Source organism: Vipera berus (genome assembly GCF_964194415.1).
Source record: "Vipera berus genome assembly, contig: HAP1_SCAFFOLD_160, whole genome shotgun sequence".
NCBI lineage: Eukaryota > Metazoa > Chordata > Lepidosauria > Squamata > Viperidae > Vipera > Vipera berus.
The window spans coordinates 20,452-41,551 of record NW_027673555.1 but is presented as its reverse complement, the minus strand read 5'-3'; the positions used below and the strand labels follow the sequence as shown (position 1 = coordinate 41,551).

The 21,100-nt window shown below is 43.9% G+C and overlaps 1 protein-coding gene across 1 annotated transcript in view; it reads left to right on the top strand.

Annotated features, from left to right (window-relative positions):
* The window catches only part of TCF3 (transcription factor 3), a 65,771-nt gene that overhangs the window by 26,892 nt on the left and 17,779 nt on the right, over positions 1–21,100 (top strand). The window contains exons 6-12 of the mRNA XM_081346923.1: positions 7,223–7,325; positions 8,297–8,436; positions 12,233–12,359; positions 16,158–16,216; positions 16,820–16,898; positions 18,936–19,009; positions 19,714–19,905. Coding sequence (XP_081203049.1) covers positions 7,223–7,325; positions 8,297–8,436; positions 12,233–12,359; positions 16,158–16,216; positions 16,820–16,898; positions 18,936–19,009; positions 19,714–19,905 — 774 coding nt within the window. The remainder of the gene's footprint in view (positions 1–7,222; positions 7,326–8,296; positions 8,437–12,232; positions 12,360–16,157; positions 16,217–16,819; positions 16,899–18,935; positions 19,010–19,713; positions 19,906–21,100) is intronic.

Here is a 21,100-nt window from a genome sequence, read left to right as displayed (position 1 = left end):
CCTTCCCTGCTCCCCCCCTTTTTCTTTCTTTTCTTTTTTTTTTCTTTTTCTTTTTTGTCTCTTTCCTCCCCTCCTCCCAACCCAGCACCACACAGCTGCCTGGAGAACTGGCCAGGTGCCAGGCACTGGCAGATGGCGCACGGCTATTATTCCTCCTCCTTCGCTCGAGTCCCAGTCCCAGCTCCTGCTATTTAATCAAATTATAGGAAAAGGCAATTTACTGGATTTCTTATTCTTTGCAGCGAGTTTCATTCCCCCGCACTGCCTCCCTAAGTCTCTTCAGTGCTCTGCTTCTCTCTTCCCCCACCCCTCACCGGCTTTGTTTCCTTCCCCCCCTCCACCTCTTTGCTTTAGTAGTATACCCCCCCTCTCTCTCTTCTCCCCCCCCCAGACACACACACACACACACACAAACACACACAGTGCAGAAGGTAAAGATTTGCAATTGTCAGGGAAGTTGGTTTCTTGGAATCGATCCTTCCACCTTGACTGTAGGTTGGGTCTTCTTTAAGGAGGCCATCCAAGGGCCATTAAGATCTACAGGCCCAACAGGCAGGGAGAAAAGCCCTTAAAAATGCAGACACACACACACACACACACACACACACACACACACACACACAGACACACACACAGAGTGTGATATGCAAATGAAACAGAAATCCACCTCATTGTTTTTAATGCCTGAGAATCTTTCGAGAGGCCTAATTTTACAAGCAGGGCTCATTCTGAAACTCCTCGATTGGTATCAAAAGAGGGCATGACTGATGTGTTTTTTTCCCCATTTCTTTGATTAGTCATATTTAAGCTGAGGGTTGGTCTCCTGGTTCTACTGCCCTGGTTAAGCCTTAAAATGGCATAATGTGATTTTACAGGCAGCCCTCGGCTTACGATCACAGCTGAGTTCCATTGCAAAGGGAGACATTTGTTAAGTGAGTTTTGCCCCATTTTACGACCTTTCTTGCCACAGTTGTTAAGTGAATCACAGCAGCTGTTAAGTTAGTAACATGCTTGTTAACGTAAATCAGGCTTCCTCTATTGACTTTGCTTGTCAGAAGGTTGCAAAAGGGGATCACGTGGCCCCGGTACACTGCAACCATCATAAGAACCAGTTGCCAAGTGTCCAAATTTTGATCATGTGACCATGGGGATGCTGCAATGGTCGTGTGAAAAATGGTCATGTCACTTTTTCAAACAGTCACTAAATGAATGGCTGTATGGGCTACCTGTATGCCTGATGGCACAGGCTTGGTTGGACAGGAGCCTTCTCTACCATGCTGGGTGAAGTTGTTGTAAAAACAAGCCAGCATATCTAAAGAGGACCAGATATTGAGAGACCAGCATCTCGTGAAATGTGAGAACCTCTCTGAAGCATCCTTCCCAGTGAGATGCCCTCCAGATATTTTGGAATTTTATTTATTTATCCCGTTTCTACACTGCTGATCTCAACCTAAGTGATTCCTGGTGGTTGGAGACTTTTGGACGTTGCTGTCTCCCCAGGAGGAGGGTGATAAGCTTGCCCCCAGCTTTTCTAACCAGGATCCATTCATAGATGTTCAGTTAACTGGTGGACCAGAGATATAAAAACAATAATAGACATGTGTGGCCACTGGGCAGGAAGGACAGGAAGTGTTATTCAGCCTAGCTAGAGGGTGGGGAGACACTCTAGGACTTAAAATGGAGAGAGATTTTTCCCACTGCCCTAGAAATGCATAGAGAGATGCAAAAACTCTTGTAGAAAGAGTTGAGAAATGAGCCTTTTGCAATTAACATTCCAGCCCAAAGACCAGGTTTTGCTCTATCGAGAAGCAATTCTGCAAGAAATCCACCAATTTCTGCTGGCCAGTGGAGTTGCCTGCTGCTCAATTCCCCCCCCCCCCCGCCCCCATCTCCCTGTCTCTTGACGTTGAGGGTTTTTGACCGAGTGCCTCCCAGCCAACCAAAACCTTGTCTTTCACTTGCCATTTCAGCACAGGCTTACTCTGTTCTGAGAAGACAAGTTACAGTATTTGTTTAACTGATGCGATTTGAACCTTGCTTAACTGCTTGGCCATTTCATCCGGGCAAAGATGTCTTTCCTGAATTTTCAAGGCTTTTTTTAGCTGCCATCTTAAATCCTTCGGGGAAAGAAGGAAAAGGATACTAAGATTAAGCAGGCACTCCTGCTAAGCTTGAGTATTGATGGTTACTACTTTATCATAATGGTATGTGTGGGAGATCTTCAGTGGTTTAATTTTTTAAAAAACCAGCTTTTAAAAAACCAGCTTTTAAAAAACCAGCTTTTAAAAAACCAGCTACACACACACACACACACACACACACACACACACACCCATCATAAAAAGCTTACCTGTCTTTGTTTCCAGAATCAGAACTAAAGCGAATCTAGTCTTTGTTACTGCTTCCAAAAAAAACACACCCCACCCCTTTGCTAGTCTTTGGAGTAAAGACCATAATTGCTAGGTCTTACCTGGCAATTAGAGCTAGGTTTGTGTGTAACCCTCTATCCTTGACTTATGACCACAGTTGGAACCAGAATTCCTATTGCTAAACAAGGTAGTTGTTAAGTGAGTCACACCCAATTTTGCGACCTTTTTGCCATGGTTGTTAAGTGAACCGCTGCAGTTATGTGAATACACAGTCGTTATGTAAACCCAGCTTTCCCCATTGAAAGGAAGCTGGCTGGGAAGATCACAGATGGTGATCCCATGACCCCAGGACACTCCCAAATGCCCAAATTATGATCACATGCAATAGTTTTTAGTGGCATTGTACCTTCAAATAGTCACTAAACCAGGGGTCTTCAAACTTGGTCCTTTTATGACTTGTGGACTTCAACTCCCAGAATTCCTCAGCCAGGCACACTGGCTGAGGAATTCTGGGAGTTGAAGTCCACAAGTCATAAAGCCAAATTTGAAGACTCCTGCACTAAACAAATGGTTCTAAGTTGAGGACTACAGTAACCCCTCTGTTCCTTTTTCTGCATTTGCTGATGTCTGCTCCAATCTGCACTGCCAAAAATTGACATCCTGAGTTCCTTCCATTTTGAATTGTTCAAAGCATAAGCTTAAAATAGATTGAAACCAGCCAAACAAAGACTCGTGCATGTGCACAAACAAACATTCAGAAAACCCAGAGGGGGAAAAACAGCACAAAGTTTTGACCTGCCTCTCTTGCATCACTGGTCCTGCCCGCTCAGCCCTTGCCTTCCCAAAAAATGTGGATTGGCCCCTAGCCATCAAAAACCTCCTCTTACATGATCGTAGCCAGTTGTACATTGGACTGTTCCTGCCCACCCCCTCTTGAAAAGAAAGGGGAATTCCACCATTTATACCCAGAAAGCTAGACTTTACAATTTGCCCCCATATATTTGCCTGCATTTGCAAATGAAACATAGATTTAAAATGTCTTCAGCTTTTTACCCTTCAGAGATTAAAAGCTATAATTGTAGCTCAACATTGATAAAATCTCTCCCAAACCCATAGATGCAGCAGCACCCAAAACAGAACAGGGGAGACACCCTGTTACAGAGGTGTGCCACTCCTTAAACCAGAGAGAACCAAGAGATTAAATGAAGAACATCATCTTGCAAAATTTTGATGTGGGGGGAGATAATGTTTGTTTTGACCTGATATCCCCTATCCAAGGAGGGTGTTGTGAGGTTTTTCCCCTTTGGCAGGAAAATACAGAAATGTAGTTTCCCATCAACTGGGAACTTGCAAGCCTCTCTCTATCCTTGAGGACTAGAAAATGGAGTTATACAACAGGAAACAGCATTTCCCACTACTGGTTGGTGTCCTCAGCTTTGTTTTTAGGCATTTGTGTACTTGGGTAGTTAAAAGCTGGACTGGAAGTTATTAAGGGAACTGAGGCCAGCTGCGCCAAAGTTAAATTACCTTGGCATGGTGGGAGAACTCAGTAACTCCAATGAACCTCATAGAGGAGTTGATGGGAACCATTGATAGAATCACTCTTGCCAATGGGGTCAGAAAGAAAGGAGTGTGAGAGAGCATTACTCAGACCTGATTGGATGAGGGCAACGGCACTCTCAGAGATGTAGCCACCGTGCATTTGGGTCTTGCATCACCTATAATCCCAAGATGGGATGGGAGAGCAGTGATAATCTTCAAAGGAAGTTTGGTGACTGCTTCGGAGGCGGTGGGTTGTGATTGCCAGTATGTGGACTGAAGAGACATGCTAGGGATTCTGCCTATAAAACAGGGGTGCCCAACCTTGTCATCTGCAAGACTGATGGACATCAGTTCCCAGAATTCCTCAGTCAGTCCACAAGACTTAAAATCGCTGAGGTTGGACATCCCTGCTGTAGAGGATAACATCCACCTTTCTTCAACTCCTGAGCCTTAATTTCAAGGCTGGTTTTGGAAACTCCTGACTTAAAGTGTGGGGAGGACTTAATCGCCATGCCTTTGGGTGGGGTCTTGAGAAAACCTAGGAATTCAGTTTCCATGGCAGCCCTGAACGTATCCCAGGTAAACTTTGGTCATATTTTGGATATTGTCTTCTCCTTGAAGCAGTTGGTGTATGGTCTGAAATTGGAGGACATTTCAATGTATCTTTTTGCGGTGATTGGATCCCTTCCGGGTTCACCTAAGATTAGTTGCTATCCCCAACCCCAGCAGGATAAAAGGACCCATTAAAAGTTGGCCTGCCCTAGGAGGTGGATGGATCTGAGTAGATCCTCACTGATGCTGGGGAGTTCCCAGCAATTTGGGAGAGAGGTCTAAACACCTGGTCCATCTCTGGAACATAGAAGTGACTACAGTGCTTTAAAGGTGTTCCATTTCCTGATCCTGAGGTTAATCTGGAGATGAAGTAGCAAAAAGAGACATCAAGCATTGTTGGAGAAAAACCAGAAGGAAACATGTATGGACTCATGCAATAAAGGTGGTGAAGCTTGTATTTCTCCACTGTTGCTGGGTTGGTAAATTGTGCCCCAGTAGCTTGTTAGGAGTAACCTACGCTTTGTTGTGTAGTCAGAGTTGGGAAGATCTTCCCAACAGACCTTTCTGAAGTTTTATGAAAACATTTCGCTGATCAAGTCATTCAGTGTTACCCAAGTGCCAACTCAACATGGGTTGCATTGGTAGAGATGACTAAGTTCTTATCGGAAGGCCCCTCCTTATAAAACCTGAGAGATTGCTTCCATTGGACTTTATTAAATAATTTCACAATTGTCTGGATTCACACAGCTCCCTAACAAAGCAAAAAAAAAATATCCACATTATGTACATGTGGTCCTTGACTAGTGACCGTTCAGTTACAATGGCACTGGAAAAAATGGCTTATGAACATTTTTCAAATGCCCATTGCAGCATCCCCAAGGTCACATGGTCGAAATTGGGACGCTTGGCAACTGGCATGTATTTATGATGGTTGCAGAGTCCCGGGGTCATGTGATTACTTTCTGCCACCTTCTGACAAACATGGGGAAGCCGGATTCACCTAACAATCATATTACTAACTTAAGAACTGCTGCGATTCACTTAACAAGTATGGCAACAAAGATCGTAAAATGGGGCAAATGTCATTTGACAACTGTCTTGCTTAGCAACAGAAACTTTGGGCTCCATTGTGGGTGTAAGTCAAGGACTTACTATATTGTGCATTCAGTAAACCTAGAGTCAAACTACATAGTTTTCATAGCTTAATCCAGGGGTGTCAAACTCAATTTCATTGAGGGCCGCATCAGCATTGCGGTTGCCCTCAGGGGGCCGGGTGGGTATGGTCTGGGTGGGCGTGGCCTACTGGGTGGGCATGGCTAGAGTGCGTATGGCCTACTGGGTGGGCGTGGCCAGCTCTACATTGTTCGCATCAAGGGTGCCTATGGGGGCCTGGGCAGGAGTGGGACAGATCTGGGGGTCTCTGGCAAAAGGAGGGTCTCTGGGCCAGGGCCAAAGCAGTGGGGGCCCTTCCCTCACTGTTTCCAGGATGCCTTCACGGGCCACATGAAACCACTTCGCGGGCCAGATCCGGCCCCCGGGCCTTGTGTTTGATATGTCTGGCTTAATCAATAGGCAGTGTTTTATTGTGAGGGAGTTCTGATGAATGAATGATCCATATGGTTTAGGAGAGAGTATTTTGTTTTCAGTGGATCAGTTGGAGCAGAGAGCAAATACAGAGTTCTGTGTTTACCAAGTTATCTGTCAGCTTAAGCCACCTTTTGTCAACTGGGAATCCTCCTGGCTTGTTGAGATTTCATGGCTGAGGGATGGAGATGATGAGAAGCAGAGATCTAAAACACCTGCAGGAATCTTAATCTATCAGGCTGGATCAAGCAGTTGGCTATAAATCTGCTAATTAGTCCCTAATGTGCTTCCCTTTTTAATATGCTTTCCATATGTAAAGAAGATCTCTTAACATCTTTAAATGTGGTGCTCATTTTGGGCGTAGGGGAGGGATCTTTTGAATTTATAACCCCCTCACTGTTCAACTTTTATGAAATGGAAAGATGGAATATAAAGACTTTAAAACAGGGGTGTCAAACTCGCCGCGTCACGTGATGTGTCATGACACATCATGACTTCCCCCCCCCTTGCTGGAGCTGGAGTGGGCGTGTCTTTTGCCTGATGCATCCGGCCCGTGGGCCGACAGTTTAACACCCCTGCTTTAAATCAAAGTTTCTCAACTTTGATGACTTTTAAGACAGGGGTCTTCAAACTTGGCCCTTTTATGACTTGTGGTCTTCAGATCCCAGAATTCCTCAGCCAGGCACGCTGGCTGAGGAATTCTGGGAGTTGAAGTCCACAAGTCATAAAAGGGCCAAGTTTGCAGACCCCTGCTTTAAGATGTGTGGACTTCAATTCCTGGCTGGGGAATTCTGGGAGTTGAAGCCCACATATCTCAAAGTTGCCACGGGTGAGAAGTCCTGCTTCTGGAAGCTGACACTAAACTAACTCTAAATGAGGACCCAGATTGTTGGGGGCAATAAACTGACTTTGTAATAATGCCGCTGAGGGGGGGGGGCGAAAGCCCTAAAAAGCAGGCATATACATAGAATGAAGGCTATTGCTAAGCACATTTGATTTGTGCTTAGATTGTAAGCCGCCCTGAGTCTTCGGAGAAGGGTGGGATATAAATGGGATTAAAATAAAAAAATAAATAAAGGAAGCAGACCTTCCCTTAAAAAAAACCTGAAAAGGAGCAAACCACTGGAAACACAAGATAACTTGGAAAAAGTTAAATCCCGCCGTTTTTCTCCCAGGTGTATCCACCCAACTCAGGTGATGAATACAGCAGGGACTCCTCCAACTACACAACTTCCAAGCCTCCCAGCACCGTCTACCCTGGAGCCTTCTACATGCCAGGTAGGTAACCTAAAGAACTCAACTTCAGTAGCCATCCTCAACTTACATAGGCTGGGGGGGGGAAGGGACTTGGCCAACTCCCAGAATTCTCTGCAATGGCCATGCTGACTGAGGAATTCTGGGACTTGCAATTGGTAGCTCTGGAGAGTGCTGGTTGGAGAAAGCTGGACTTTGGGGAAAATAGGGTAGGGTGAAATTTTTTTGTTACAGGTCAGGCAGTCGTTGCCATGACAGGAAGTTCTCGACTTACGATCACGGTTGAGCCCCAAATTTCCATTGCTAAGCTTCAAGGAGTTTAACCCCCATTTTAACGATTTTTCTGGCCACAGTTGTTAAGTGAATCGCCGCAGTTCTTAAGTTAGTAACACGGTTGTTAAGTGAATCTGGCTTCCCCATTGACTTTCCTTGTCAGAAGGTCACATGAGCTTCAGGACGCTGCAACTGTCAGAGTTACAATGCCAGTTGCCAAGCATCCCAGTTTTGATTGTGTGACCATTGGGGGGGGAGGGGAGGGTGCCGCAATGATTGTAAGTGTGAAAAACGGTCATAAGTCACTTTTTCAGTGCCATTTTAACTTTAAACGGTCACTAAAAAAAGGGTTATAAGTCGAGGGCTACCTGTATGAAATACCTCACAGTATTACAGATACTGTACTTGAAAATAAATAATTATGACTTGCTGGCGAATCCTGAGAGTTGCAGTCCAGCGTGAATGAAGGGTTCCAGATTGGGAAAGTCTGTCTTAAGAGTTTCTGATGGGAAAAATGATGTTGGACTGAAGGTTCAGCTGAACAACCCTTAGCTGGACCCACTTCAGCGATTCTTTTGGCTCCCCGACTAGCAGAAAGTGTTGAAAACTTTTGCTTGTGCCTGCCTGTCCAAATGTAGATTTACAGATTCCAGTGGAAAGTGGAACGGGCGGCCAACACTCTTCTGTCCAGTGTTCCTGATTCTTCTCTTTCTGTCTTGCAGATGGGCTTCACAATTCGGCAGATCTGTGGAGTTCCTCCAGCAGCATGAGCCAGTCGAATTATGGGGCCATCTTGGGCACTTCTTCCTCCCCGCTTCCCCAGTCTAGCAACTTCAGCAGTCTTCACCAGCATGAACGCATGGTAAGAAAACCTGGGTCTCTGGTGTGCTATGAGTACATGTAGAGAGGTTGGTAGATTCTGTACAGGTATACCTCGACTTACAATCATTTGTTTAGTGCACGCATACAGTAACCTCCCTGCTATGCCATGTCAAACTCTGTCTTGCATTGTTCAATACCATGAATTCTTTTATCTAACAATAACAGAGTTGGAAGGGACCTTGGAGGTCATCTAGTCCAACCCCCTGCTCAGGAAGGAAACCCTGTACCATTTCAGACAAATGGTTGTCCAGTCTCTTCTTAAAAACTTCCAGTGTTGGAGCATTCACAGCTTCTGGAGGCAGGTAGTTCCACTGGTTGATTTTTCTCACTGTCAGGAAGTTTCTCCTTAGTTCCAGGTTGCTTCTCTCTCTGGTTAGTTTCCATCCGTTGCTTCTTGTCCTGCTTTCAGGTGCTTTGAAGAATACCTTCACTCCCTCTTCTTTGTGGCAACCCATGAGATATTGGAACACTGCTATCATGTCACCCCTCGTCCTTCTCTTCATTGAACTAGACATATCCAATTCCAGCAATGGTTCTTTATATGTCTTAGCCTCCAGACCCCTAATCATCTTTTTTTGCTCTTCTCCATACTCTTTCTAGAGTCTCAACATCTTTTTTACATCGTGGTGACCAAAACTGGATGCAGTATTCCACGTGTGACCTTACCAAAGCATTGTAAAGTGGTATTAACACTTCATGTGATCTTGATTCTATCCCTCTCTTAATGCAGCCAAACACTGTGTTGGCTTTTTTGGCAGCTGCAGCACACTGCTGGCTCATATTTAAGTGATTGTGCACTAGGACTCTAAGATTCCTCTCACAGTTACTACTATTGAGCCAGGTACCACCTATACTATACCTGTGCATTTGATTTTTCTTTCCTAAATGTAGAACCTTACTTTTTTTTTACCACTGAATTTTATTTTGTTCGATAGTGCCCAGTGTTCGAGTCTGTCCAGATCCTCCTGTATCTTAAGCCTATCTTCTGGAGTGTTGGCTATTCCTGTCAGCTTGGTGTCGTCTGCAAATTTGATGAGTTCCCCTTCTGTCCCCTCATCCAAATCATTGGTGAAGATATTGAAGAGCACTGGGCCCAAAACTGAGCCCTGGGGCACCCCACTACACATTTCCCTCTGTGTAGATGGAGTTCCATTGAGGACCACACACTGAGTATGGCCAGTCAGCCAGCTACGAATCCGTCTGGTGGTAATGCTATCTAACCCACGTTTTCTATCTTATCAAGTAGTAGGTTGTGGTCTATCAAATGCCACAAGCATTTTGTCACAAGTCTTGGTACATTTTGAGCCTTAGCTTTCCTGACTTCATCTTTGCAGGCTTGGGCTATTTGCTGATATTCTGCCTTAGTTATGTGCCCCTCTTTCCACTTTTTATATTTGTCCTTTTTGTCTTTCAGTTTATCAGAGAGTTCTTTATGCAGTCATGCCGGTTTATTTTGAGAGCTGTTATTTTTCTCCATTGGTATTGTGCAAGACTGGGCTTTTATAATCTCAGTTTTCCCAAGGTTCTTGGGTTGTTTTCCCTCTGAGGATTCTCATCGATGGAGTCCTTCCCAAGCTCTCTAAGTTTATTGAAAATAAAGTCCAAGATCTAGTTTGTCTATTGCTTGTGCTTGCATAATGTTGAATTCCAATTTTGCATGATCACTGCCCCCCCCCCCCAAGGTTTCTGTAACTTCCACACCTTCTATCATTTCATCTCTGTTAGTGAGAATTAAGTCCAATATGGCTGATCCCCTAGTTCCCTTCTCTACTTTTTGGGAGACAAAGTTGTCTGCTAGGTTTGTCAAGAACCTCTTTGATCTTCGACTTGGTGCAGTTTGTCTCCCAGTTGATGTTAGGGTAGTTAAAGTCCCCCATTAATATTGTGATGTGCTTCCTACATACCTTAGTTAACTGATTAGCAAAAAGTTCATCTATTTCCTCTGTTTGGTTGGGTGGCCTATAGTATACACCTATGGCAATGTCATTCACACACACACCCCTTTTATATTGACCCAAATGCATTCAAGACAGTTTTCATCATTGTTGTGCTTTAATTCTATAGAGATGTTATTTCTTATATATAGTGCAAACTCCACCTTCTCTTTTTAAATCAAGAAAATCATTGGCACTATCGTCAGTTGTACTCTTGGTTTTATATTTATAATGGACAGTGATTTTGTATCTATTCCATATTCCCAATGTGGCACATCTCCAGTAACGGTTTTTGAAATCTACACTAACTTTGACTTTATTGTACCACAAGTATCCATGCCACCCATATGTCAGGTAAATGTTCTTCTAACTCTTAAGTCTTTTACTTCTCACCTACATCCATTCTTTCATCCAAATCAAACAATAAACTGCAAATTACGATTTCAGATCAGGTCAAGCCAGTCCTCCTCTGTCCTTTGCATCTCGATAAAATCTTATATTTAGCTCTTGGTTGTTTCCCTTGCAATACAAACTTAGGTACAGGTAGTCCTCAATTTACAACAGTTCACTTAGTGATCGTTTGAAGTTACAATGGCGCTGAAAAAGTGACTGATGACCATTTTTCACACTTATGACTGTTGCAGCATCCCCATGGTCGCGTGATTTACATTCGGATGCTTGACATTTGCAGTGTCCAGGGGTCACGTAATCACCTTTTGCAATCTTTTGACAAGCAAAGTCAGTGGGGAAAACAAATTCATTTAACCATGTTATTAACTTTAACGATTGCAGCGACCTATTTAACAAATGTTGCGGAAAAAAAGTCATAAAACAGGGCAAAACTCAACAAACTTCTCACCCAGCAACATAAATTTTTGGCTTAATTGTGGTGTAAGTTGAGGAGTACCTGTATATCTTTTTGCCATTGTTTAAATGACACATCAGTTGTCAAAACAAGTATTGTCTGAAAGAGAAACATCATTCTAGGTAAGACATTTATCTTTATCACAGAAATTCTTCCCAACAGTGACCGTTATCATTTCTAGCATCTTAGCTTGCCTTTTTAAATTTCATTCCATATCTTCACATAATTACCCAAATATTTTACTTCCTTCTCAATCTTTAAAGCAGATTTCTCTATCAGTTCTCTTTCATCCACTATTTTTCATGTTTTTTATTAATTTTTTTTATTTTCTGGGTACTAATCAGTGGGAATGCAATGTCATCCAAAGAGGAGCAAATTATTTTTCTACAAACAAGAACTTCATCTTGTTAGTCCCAGAGGTGCTTTTTCCAAAAGGCAACTGGACTGCCCTTTTTTTTATTTTTTTTCTTTGAAAACGTTTCGCTTTTCATCCAAGAAGCTTCTTCAGTTCTAACTGAGTTGAGTTAGAATTGAAAAAAATAAATAAATCCTGGATGAAAAGCGAAACGTTTCCAAGGAGGAAAAAAAAACAAGAACGTCTGTTGCCTTTTGGAAAAAGCACCTGTGGGACAATCATGACCGGAATGATTGAGAATCTCCACAGATAGACATCTTGTTGTAGAGTTCAACTTCAGGTCTTTTTTTTTTTCTTCTTTTTTTTGGGGGGGGGGAGAGTCATAAAATGGGGCAAAACTCTCCTAACAACTGCCTTAGTTTGACAACAGCAATGTTGGGCTCGATTGTGGTCCTAAGTCGAGGACTACCTGCAATGCTTTCCTGAGGTTCACGTTCGGAGTAAAAAGAAGCTTTGTCTCCTAAAATTCTAAAGTGAGTCTCAAAGGAGAAATATAAGGGAAGATCGCCGTAGTGTTTCCCCTTCCTCCCTTTGTAAATGCCTCTCTTTGTTCCCCTTCTAGAATTATCAGATGCATTCGGGCGAAGTCAACGGTGGTCTCCCGTCAGTCCCTGGATTTTCTTCAGCCTCCACTCAGTATGGAGTGTCCAGCCACACTCCCCCGATTGGAGGGACAGAAAATGTCCTGGGTAAGTTTTTTCTCCAAAGCCATGGAAACACATTTAAGTTCTTCCTTTTTTTTTGTTTTAAGGGTGGAGCTGCCATAGGAACTTCCAAAGTTTATTCTCTCTCTCTCTCTCTCTCTCTCTTTTAAGTCAAGAGTGGTTAATAAAATATTTCTTGATTCTGCTTAATTTCGTGTCAGGCAGAGAGGCAAGAACCCAAATAGTAGCCACAATGATGCGATGGAAACCAACATCTTGATGTTATAAACATGAGGACAGATATTTGGTCACAAACCTTATGATTGAAAACAGTAGTTCCAATAAGATTGAAATACTAGAATAACAGAGTTGGACGGGACCTTGGTGGTCTTCTAGTCCAACCCTCTACTCAGGCAGGAAACCCTATAACATTTCAGACAAGTTGTTGTCTGACCTTTTCTTAAAAACCTGCACAACTTCTGGAGGCAGGTCATTCCATTGATTAATTGTTCCAACTGTCAGGAAATTTCTCCTTAAGTCTAGGTCGGTCTTCTCCTTGATTAGTTTCCATCTGTTGCTTCTTGTTCTACTTTCAGGTGCTTTGGAGAATAGATTGAACCCCCTCTTCTTTGTGGCAGCCTCTTAGATATTCAAACACTTTGAGATTATCACAGAAATTTCAAGCCCTTCGGTGGGTTTTAGACCCAGAAGCATACTGTTGTTGTTGTTAGCTGCGAAGTCATGTCCGACCCATCGCGACCCTATGGACAACGTTCCTCCAGGACTTCCTGTCCTCTACCATCTTCTGGAGTCCATTTAGGCTCACGCCTACTGCTTCAGTGACTCCATCCAGCCACCTCATTCTCTGTTGTCCCTTTCTTCTCTTGCCCTCAACCTTTCCCAGCATTAGGCTCTTCTCCAGTGAGTCCTTCCTTCTCATTAGGTGGCCAAAGTGTTTGAGTTTTAGCTTCAGGATCTCACCTTCTAAAGAGCAGTCAGGGTTGATCTCCTCTAGGACTGACCGGTTTGATCGCCTTGCAGTCCAAGGGACTCGCAGGAGTCTTCTCCAGCACCACAGTTCAAAGGCATACTAGGCAGCACCAACTATGGTGGGGGGGGAAGAAGAACGGGGCCAAAATAACTCTGGATGTTTAGTTTAGTTTAGTTTTATTAAATTTTTATACCGCCCTTCTCCCGAGGGACTCAGGGCGGTGAACAGGGCATATGATAAAAATACAAAACTACAAAAGTTAAAATAGAATTAAATTAATGCCCAAGATAAAACAATAAAATATACAAATATTTAAAACCCAAATTAACTCCCCATCAGGCCAGGCCAGCTTGTTCAAACAGGTGGGTCTTTAACCCGCGCCGGAAGGAGCGGAGATCCGGTGACATCCGGAGCTCCACCGGCAGTTGATTCCACAAAGCCGGGGCGCCCACAGAGAAGGCCCTCCCCCTGGGGGCCACCAGCCGGCATTCTCTGACTGGAGGCACCCTGAGGAGGCCCTCTCTGTGGGAACGCACAGGGCGGAGGGGAGTTGACGCCGGCAGCAGGTGGTCCCCGAGGTATTCCGGACCCATGCCATGTGTCTGCTTCCTAATCATACACCCACATAACCTGCTTTGGGTGCACTGCCACTCTTCTAACAGAGCTTCCTCTCCTTGTGTCTTCCAGGCACATGAAGGTTAATCCCTCAAGAGTGGCTTTGGGCCAGAGGAGCCCAGCAGACGGAAATAGGTCTATTTAGCTTTAAGCCCCTGTCTGGGGGACGTACTTAGTAACGTCTCCCCTCTTCGACAGCCAGACATAGAATCTTCATCCCTTACACATTTATTACATATAGACTTGGAGACTTGCTTTTAATCCTCCTGCCCTCCCCCCCACACACACACTGCTGCTTGGGGAGGAAAGAGACTAAACGTCACTTAAATTCATCCGCAAGATCACTCAAAATCATTTTTACACCAGGAAATGGAGATTACTTAAGAAAGCGGCCATGTTTTAATTTTAATCCATTTCAGTCATAGAGGCCCCCCGAGTGGGACAAATACAGAGGTCCCTGGGGGTTGCTGTCATAAACAAGGATTAGAAAGGGGGGGGATAATGCGGATCAGGGAAGAAGAGATCGGGTGGTTTTAGATCCAATGGGAAAATGCTGGGAGCTGACGCTGAATGCAGCTTTCTGGTCACCTCATTCTCACGTGAACCTGTTACAGTCCTTTCCTCTGAGCGTTAAATTTAATAAAATGAATGATCGTTTTATTAACAATTAAGTGAATAAAAGAGGTAGGCCATGAGTTCAAGTCTCACCTTAATCATGAAAGCTGGCTGGGTGGCTTTGGGCCAGCCACTCTCTCTCAGCCCGACCCACCTCACAGAGTAGATAGGGGTGGGGGAGGTTTATTTGATACGTTCCCCACCTTGAGTTGTTTGTAAAAAATAAGAAAGACGGGACACAAATAATTTTCCAGCAATTAAGAAATTAAATAAAGAGCCGCAATCCCTTTGAAACGGTCTCCAACCCCTTCTATAGATTTGGGGAAAGCGGTTGGTGGTGGAGAGTCAATGGGAGGTTTTTAGCTTATTGGTTTCCCCAGGAAAGTGATTTGGCCCTGGGTACTAAAACATCAAACATCATCAGCCTCTCCTCATGGACACATCCTGCCCCCCCCTCGTCACAAAATCTGAGTGGAAAGGGGCCAGTTAGAGCCTCAGAGCCCATCTCTGTTGAGGAAGGAAGCGTTTTAGCCAAGGAACACGGGGGGGGGGGAAACACCATTTCTCATGTTTTCCTAAGCATTTGCATTCATCCCATCCCCAGAGACAGATGGGGGACGGACATTCTATGGATTTAATGTTGTAGCTATTCCTCGGAGTACCATTGCTTTGTTCTGTTTGATTTATAATGGGTTCTATTTTAATGTGTTTTTTTCCCTGTTATTAGCCACTTTGAGCCTGGTTGGATTGAGTGCATATAACTCTTTGAAATAAATAAACAAAATGTGAATTCTTTAGTTTGGACAAAGTATTTTCCTGTTCTAACACTTTGTCCCAAGTGTTCGATAACATGAGACATTTGAGCATTCATTCTTATATAAAAGTGGGAACTTGGAACACGTTTTGGCTTTTAGCTTTATTTCCTAGAGTCATAATGTTTGGGAGGTGACAGTCAATGCTACATAACACCCAGCCTATAAACAATTGGAATACAGTGGTGGTTTTTTTAAGTTAAAATTCCCAGCAGGAGCAACAATTAAGGCAAAATGCATTTTTATATCCTACTTTAACAGCAACAGAATAGCAGAGTTGGAAGGGACATTGGAGGTCTTCCAGTCCAACCCTTGCTCAGGCAGGAAACCCTATACAATTTCAGACAAATGGTTGTTCAATTTCTTCTTCTTAAAAGCCTCCAATGATGGAGCACCCACAACCTCTGGAGGCAAGCTGTTCCATTGATTAATTGCTCTCACTGACAGGAAATTTCTCCCTACTTCTAGGTTGGTTCTATCCTTGATAAATTAAAAATAATTTCTTTGGTAAGTTTTTCCGTAAGTTGGATGATTAAGTAGCACTGATCAGGGATGACCCGTGCCGTGTATGTTGGCATATCTCCAATAAAGAATGGGTGATCAAGGGGGATTCTGCATGCAGAATACTTAGTAGGTTTCTAGTACCAACAAAACAAATATGTATTCAAGTAGTTTTTACAGAGACTTTCCAGTGGGGATGTTCCAAACGCAGGATATCTTGTTGGTGGTTCATTCATAGTCCTCAAATTTCTGGGCTCGATCTTCCATGTGTTTATTTGTCCTTCCTGATTTTACCTTCTCTTCCTTCAGGTAATCGAGGAACTACCGCTGGCAGCTCAGGGGATGCACTTGGAAAAGCATTAGCTTCAGTAAGTCTCATTATGACTTCTCATTCTATTAACCTTTGATTTTATCTGCAGATGCTTTGTACATTGTTTATGGAAGAGAAGACTTCCAAAGCTAACACAACGTAGTTCTGTTGGAACTACAACTATAAGAATTGTTTGTTTATTACAGACAGTCCTCAGCTTACAACCATTTCTTTAGTTGACCACTCAGTTACAGCGGCACTGAAACAAGTGACTTATGACCCATCCTCACACCGAACAAGTGTTTCAGCACCTCCACAGTCGCAAGATCACAATTTGGGCACTTGGCAAACCACCCTGTATTTACAAAGGTTGCAGCATCCAAGCGTTATGGTGATCGCCTTTGGCGACCGTCCCATCCGACTTCTGACAAGCAAAGTCAATGGGGGAAGCTCGATTCGCTTAACTACTGCAGTGATTTGTTTAACAACCATGGCAAAATTGGGCAGGACTCACTTAACAACCGCTTTGCTTAGCAACGGAAATTCTGGTCCCAGTAGTGGCCAACGTCAAGCAAAAAACGAGTATTTCAGGAGTATTTAAGCATTATATTTTTTCCCCTCCATTCCTGCTCCCAAATTCTTTTTTCCCCTTCCTCCCCAGATCTACTCTCCAGATCATTCTAGCAATAATTTCTCTTCGAACCCATCCACTCCGGTGGGCTCCCCTCAGGGAATAACAGGTAAGCTGTGAAATTTTGCCTTCTAGTATAAATCTAGAGCATGCAACAGTGGGCAGAAATCTCAAAGGAGGAGGTGAAATTATTGGCATTTCATCAATGAGTTTTTCAAGGTAAATGACCCTTCTTATTCTGAACTGGTCCAGTGTTAGCTCCATGATCCAGTTTGGGGTAACATGCAGAATATGGGGTATCCGTGCAGACAATTTAGGACCTCCATCTGTGTCAAATGTCTGGATGCAGCAAAATCAGGAAAGTATTCAATTCCTGTAACCTCACCCCTTACAGGCTATTATTGAGCAAGGTCTACACTGGTGTTTTTCAAACTTGGCCACTTGAAGAGGTAAGGACTTCAACTCCCAGAATTCCCCAGCCAGCATGACTGGCTGGGGAATTCTGGGATTTGAAGGCCACAAATCTTCAGGTTGCCAGCTTTGAAAAATACCAGTATAAGAGACTCACTCAAACTTCTATAAGCAGCCAAGTTGGTGGCCAGTGAAGTTCTTTCTTTCCTCTTTTTTAAGACATGGTGAAAAATATGTTCTTTAATTCCTTTGCATGTGAATAGAACTCTGATGAGATAGGGCAGGGGTCTTCAAATCTGGCCCTTTTATGACTTGTGGACTTCAACTCCCAGAATTCCTCAGCCAGGCACACTGGCTGAGGAATTCTGGGAGTTGAAGTCCACAAATCACAAAAGGGCCAAGTTTGAAGACCCCTGAGATAGGGGAATAATACAGATAAGTTCTTGTAGGTTCAACTAATGCTAATAGAAAGTTTTGCTGAAAATGATTTAAAATTCTTAGTTTTGTAAAGTAAAGGTAAAGGGGTCCCTTCAGATTTTACTCCCCTCGTCATTGCCAACTCTAGGGGGGGATGGCGCTCATCTCTGTTTCAAGGCCATTGAGCCAGTACTGTCCAAAACATTTCCACGGTTATGTGGCCAGCATGACGTCACAGAGCTCTGTTATCTTGGTTTTGTACTGGACTGAAAAGAAACATAGTTTTCTATACTGCCTGTTTGCCTACTTCCATAGGGGATGTGTAATGACTACAAGAGAAGAATTAAACACAAGTGGATTTTCTTTAAGACTACTAGCTAATGGCAACCCTTTGACCACAAAATGTCCTGTTCACCTGAGTTTGAGACAGCCTTAGTCTGAGATTTATTAAAGCTTAGCTGCACAGTTATAGCTCCAGGGCATATGTGTAAAGCAACAAATCTGAAATTTGTGGGTTGTTGGCTCCACCTGCTGTCATATGGAAGAACTGCATGTAAACTCATGGCAAGTCCGGGTTTCAAAAACAATCACCTTCACTAAACACTGTGGCTTGTAAAAACGGACCTGTACGAGGCTCCATGTTTATCTTCTTCCCTGCCCAGTTCATTTTGTCCTGGCTTTTTAAAAGATAGATTAAAAGTAGACTGCAAGGCCAAAAAAAAAAGTCGGTCAGTAGGTAAATAGAAACAGCCATCATTAAAACATGAAATGGGTTTCCAAGATGTGGTCATGCTTCCTTACGGCATTTCTGTGACAGAGGAGTGAGCATATTTCTAACGGAAGGAAAAGTCTACAATGCTGGTTCTCAAGCTCAGCAACTTTATGATGCGTGGACTTCAACTTCCAGAATTACCCAGTCAGCATGCTGGTTGAAGAATTCTGGGAGTTGGAAGTCCACACATTTTAAAGTCCCCAAGTTTTAATAAAACTGGATGTAAGGAATAGTTGATCCTGATGGAACTCCCAAAGTTCTATCTGGCTTTTGATGTGTCCTGGGAGTGTGGGGTACTTAATACTCTCAGAGCTTGGTTGTTTGTTTGCTTGCAGTGCACTGATGATGTTGCTTAGTTGGGTAATGAAATGTCTGCAAAAACAGCCCAGCTCCAATAGCAACAAAAACTCCACAGTTCAACCCTGAGCCACTTCTATCATTCCGAAAGTATTTCCTGGCAGTTGTGAAGAGAAAGGCTGTCTATGCTATCTATCTACCAAACGTATTTGCTAATAGCAAAATGTCCTCTGTCTGTCCACCACTCAGGTTCTTCGCAGTGGCCCCGAACAAGTGGACAGGGTGCCTTATCCCCAAGCTACGAAGGCACCCTCCATACTTTGGTAAGTATCTCTCCACTTCATATTTGCCATTGGTTTTTGCAGTAAATAATTACAGGTAGTCCTTGATTTACAACCATTCATTTAGCAACCATTGAAAGTTATGACAGCACTGGAAAAAGCAGCATACCCGCGGTCATATCATCGGACTTTGGGTGCTTGGCAACCAGCTCAACTTTACAACGGTTAGAGCATCCCAGGGTCACGTAATCGTCATTTGCAACCTTCCCAGCTGGCACGTCAACAGAGAAGCTGGCAGGAAAGGTCACAAGTCGTGATCATTTAGCCATTTAATAACATCGTTGCTTAATAATGAATTTTCCACTCCCAATTGTGGCCGTAAGTCGAGAACTACCTATAAATTCCTTTCAGATAGCAGTGGGCCTAGCAACCTTAGTAACAGCATAGTTTTGATGGTCCACCAGCCTCTTCTATGCTGCTTGATAATATCCCCCAAACAGCTTTCTTTTTAGCCTTGGTTCTTCTCCCTGAAAAATCACCCCAGTAAGGATGCACCTGATAGACGCTGTAAAGAAAGAAAGCCTTGTGTCCAATCTTCAAATGTTGTCTGTGTTTGCTTTTTGTTTTTAACTTCTTGCTTGGTTTGGTGGCTGAATCTCAGCTGTTGGCAAGCACCCCACCAGCTCCACGCAGTGGCTGTGGTGGGGCTCTGTGTCACATTCTTTCCCTCTCTTCCGTCCTTCAAGCAAAACAAAATGGAAGACCACTTGGACGAAGCCATCCATGTGCTGAGGAGCCATGCAGTGGGCCAGACCAACCACAGGGACATCCACGACTTGTTGGCATCTGCTTCTGCGCACAGCACGTCTGTGGGCAGCCTTAGCCAGTCTTTTTCCCCGGCCTCTGTCTTGCCAATCGCTAGTCGGCATACGAACTTGGTAAGATAGGATTTTGGGGGGGTGTTCAGACATGCTCTACTGTTCAAAAGTTTATGGCTTCCCCTTTCAAGAACCTCTTTAAAGGTCTATTTGCATAACTTGACTTACTGTGTTTCCCCAAAAGTAAGGCCTACCCCCAAAATAAGCCCTAGCTTGATTTTTCGGGGTGGGCCTACTATAAGCCCTAACCCCCCCCCCCCAAATAAGCCCTAGTTTTGGGGTGAGGTGCACACCTAAAAATCAAGCTAGGGCGGGGGTGGGAGGGTGGTGCTGCCTCCCGCACCTAGTTACTGTTGCAACCTCCCTCTCCTTGCCAGCCTGCCTCTTCTGTGGCATCCCCCAGCCTGCATTTCACAGTCAGAAGCCTTTCCGGAAGGCCTCTGCAGCTGAGAACCAAGGTATGGATTCCATAACTCAGTTCTAGGCTGCAGAGGCCTTCTGGAAAGGCCTCTTGACTGTGAAATGCAGGCCGGGGGACACCACAGAAGAGGTGGGCCGGCTGGGCGGGGCTGTCGGTGCCGGAGGTGAGTGGAAAAGACACTCCCTGAAAATAAGACCTTGGTGCCTCTTTTGGAGGCAAAAAAATAAAAATAAGACTGGGTCTTATTTTCTTGGAAACACGGTATTAATCCACCTGATCCAGACATTTTGGTCCACAGTTCCTAGAATCCATTGACTTTAGACATACAGCTGGAGGTTGGTGGGACTTGGTTGGTCCAAAGCATCAGGAGAGTAGAAGTTCTTCATGACTGATCTAGCTTAGTATAACTAGCAACCAAAAGTTTTCTTACCACCTTTTCCTTGTAGATGCTGGAGATTGGGGTTAGTCTCTTGTGTCCTTCACTGAACTATGGGCCGTCCATGTTAAAAATACTTCTTGCAGGCTATGTAACATTCTTCATATTCAAAAGTCCTACCAAACGTAGACCCTTTCACTGTGGGGTACGACTTTGTCGTACCAGTCAAGAGGCAGAAAGGAGAATAGTCTATGATATCAGGTCATGGCAGAGGGGCAGAAGTCAGGATAATCTTGAGTTCAAAATGCAGTTTCCAATGGCCCAGCAACATAATTCTATCCAACTTTTCTCTTACTGCTTTAGAGTTTCACAGCTGTGTGGGACTTTTCCTTCTTCCAAATTTGGGTTGCATCCTACAAAATGTCAGGGTGGTTATTCAGGGCTCGTTTGTAGGAAAC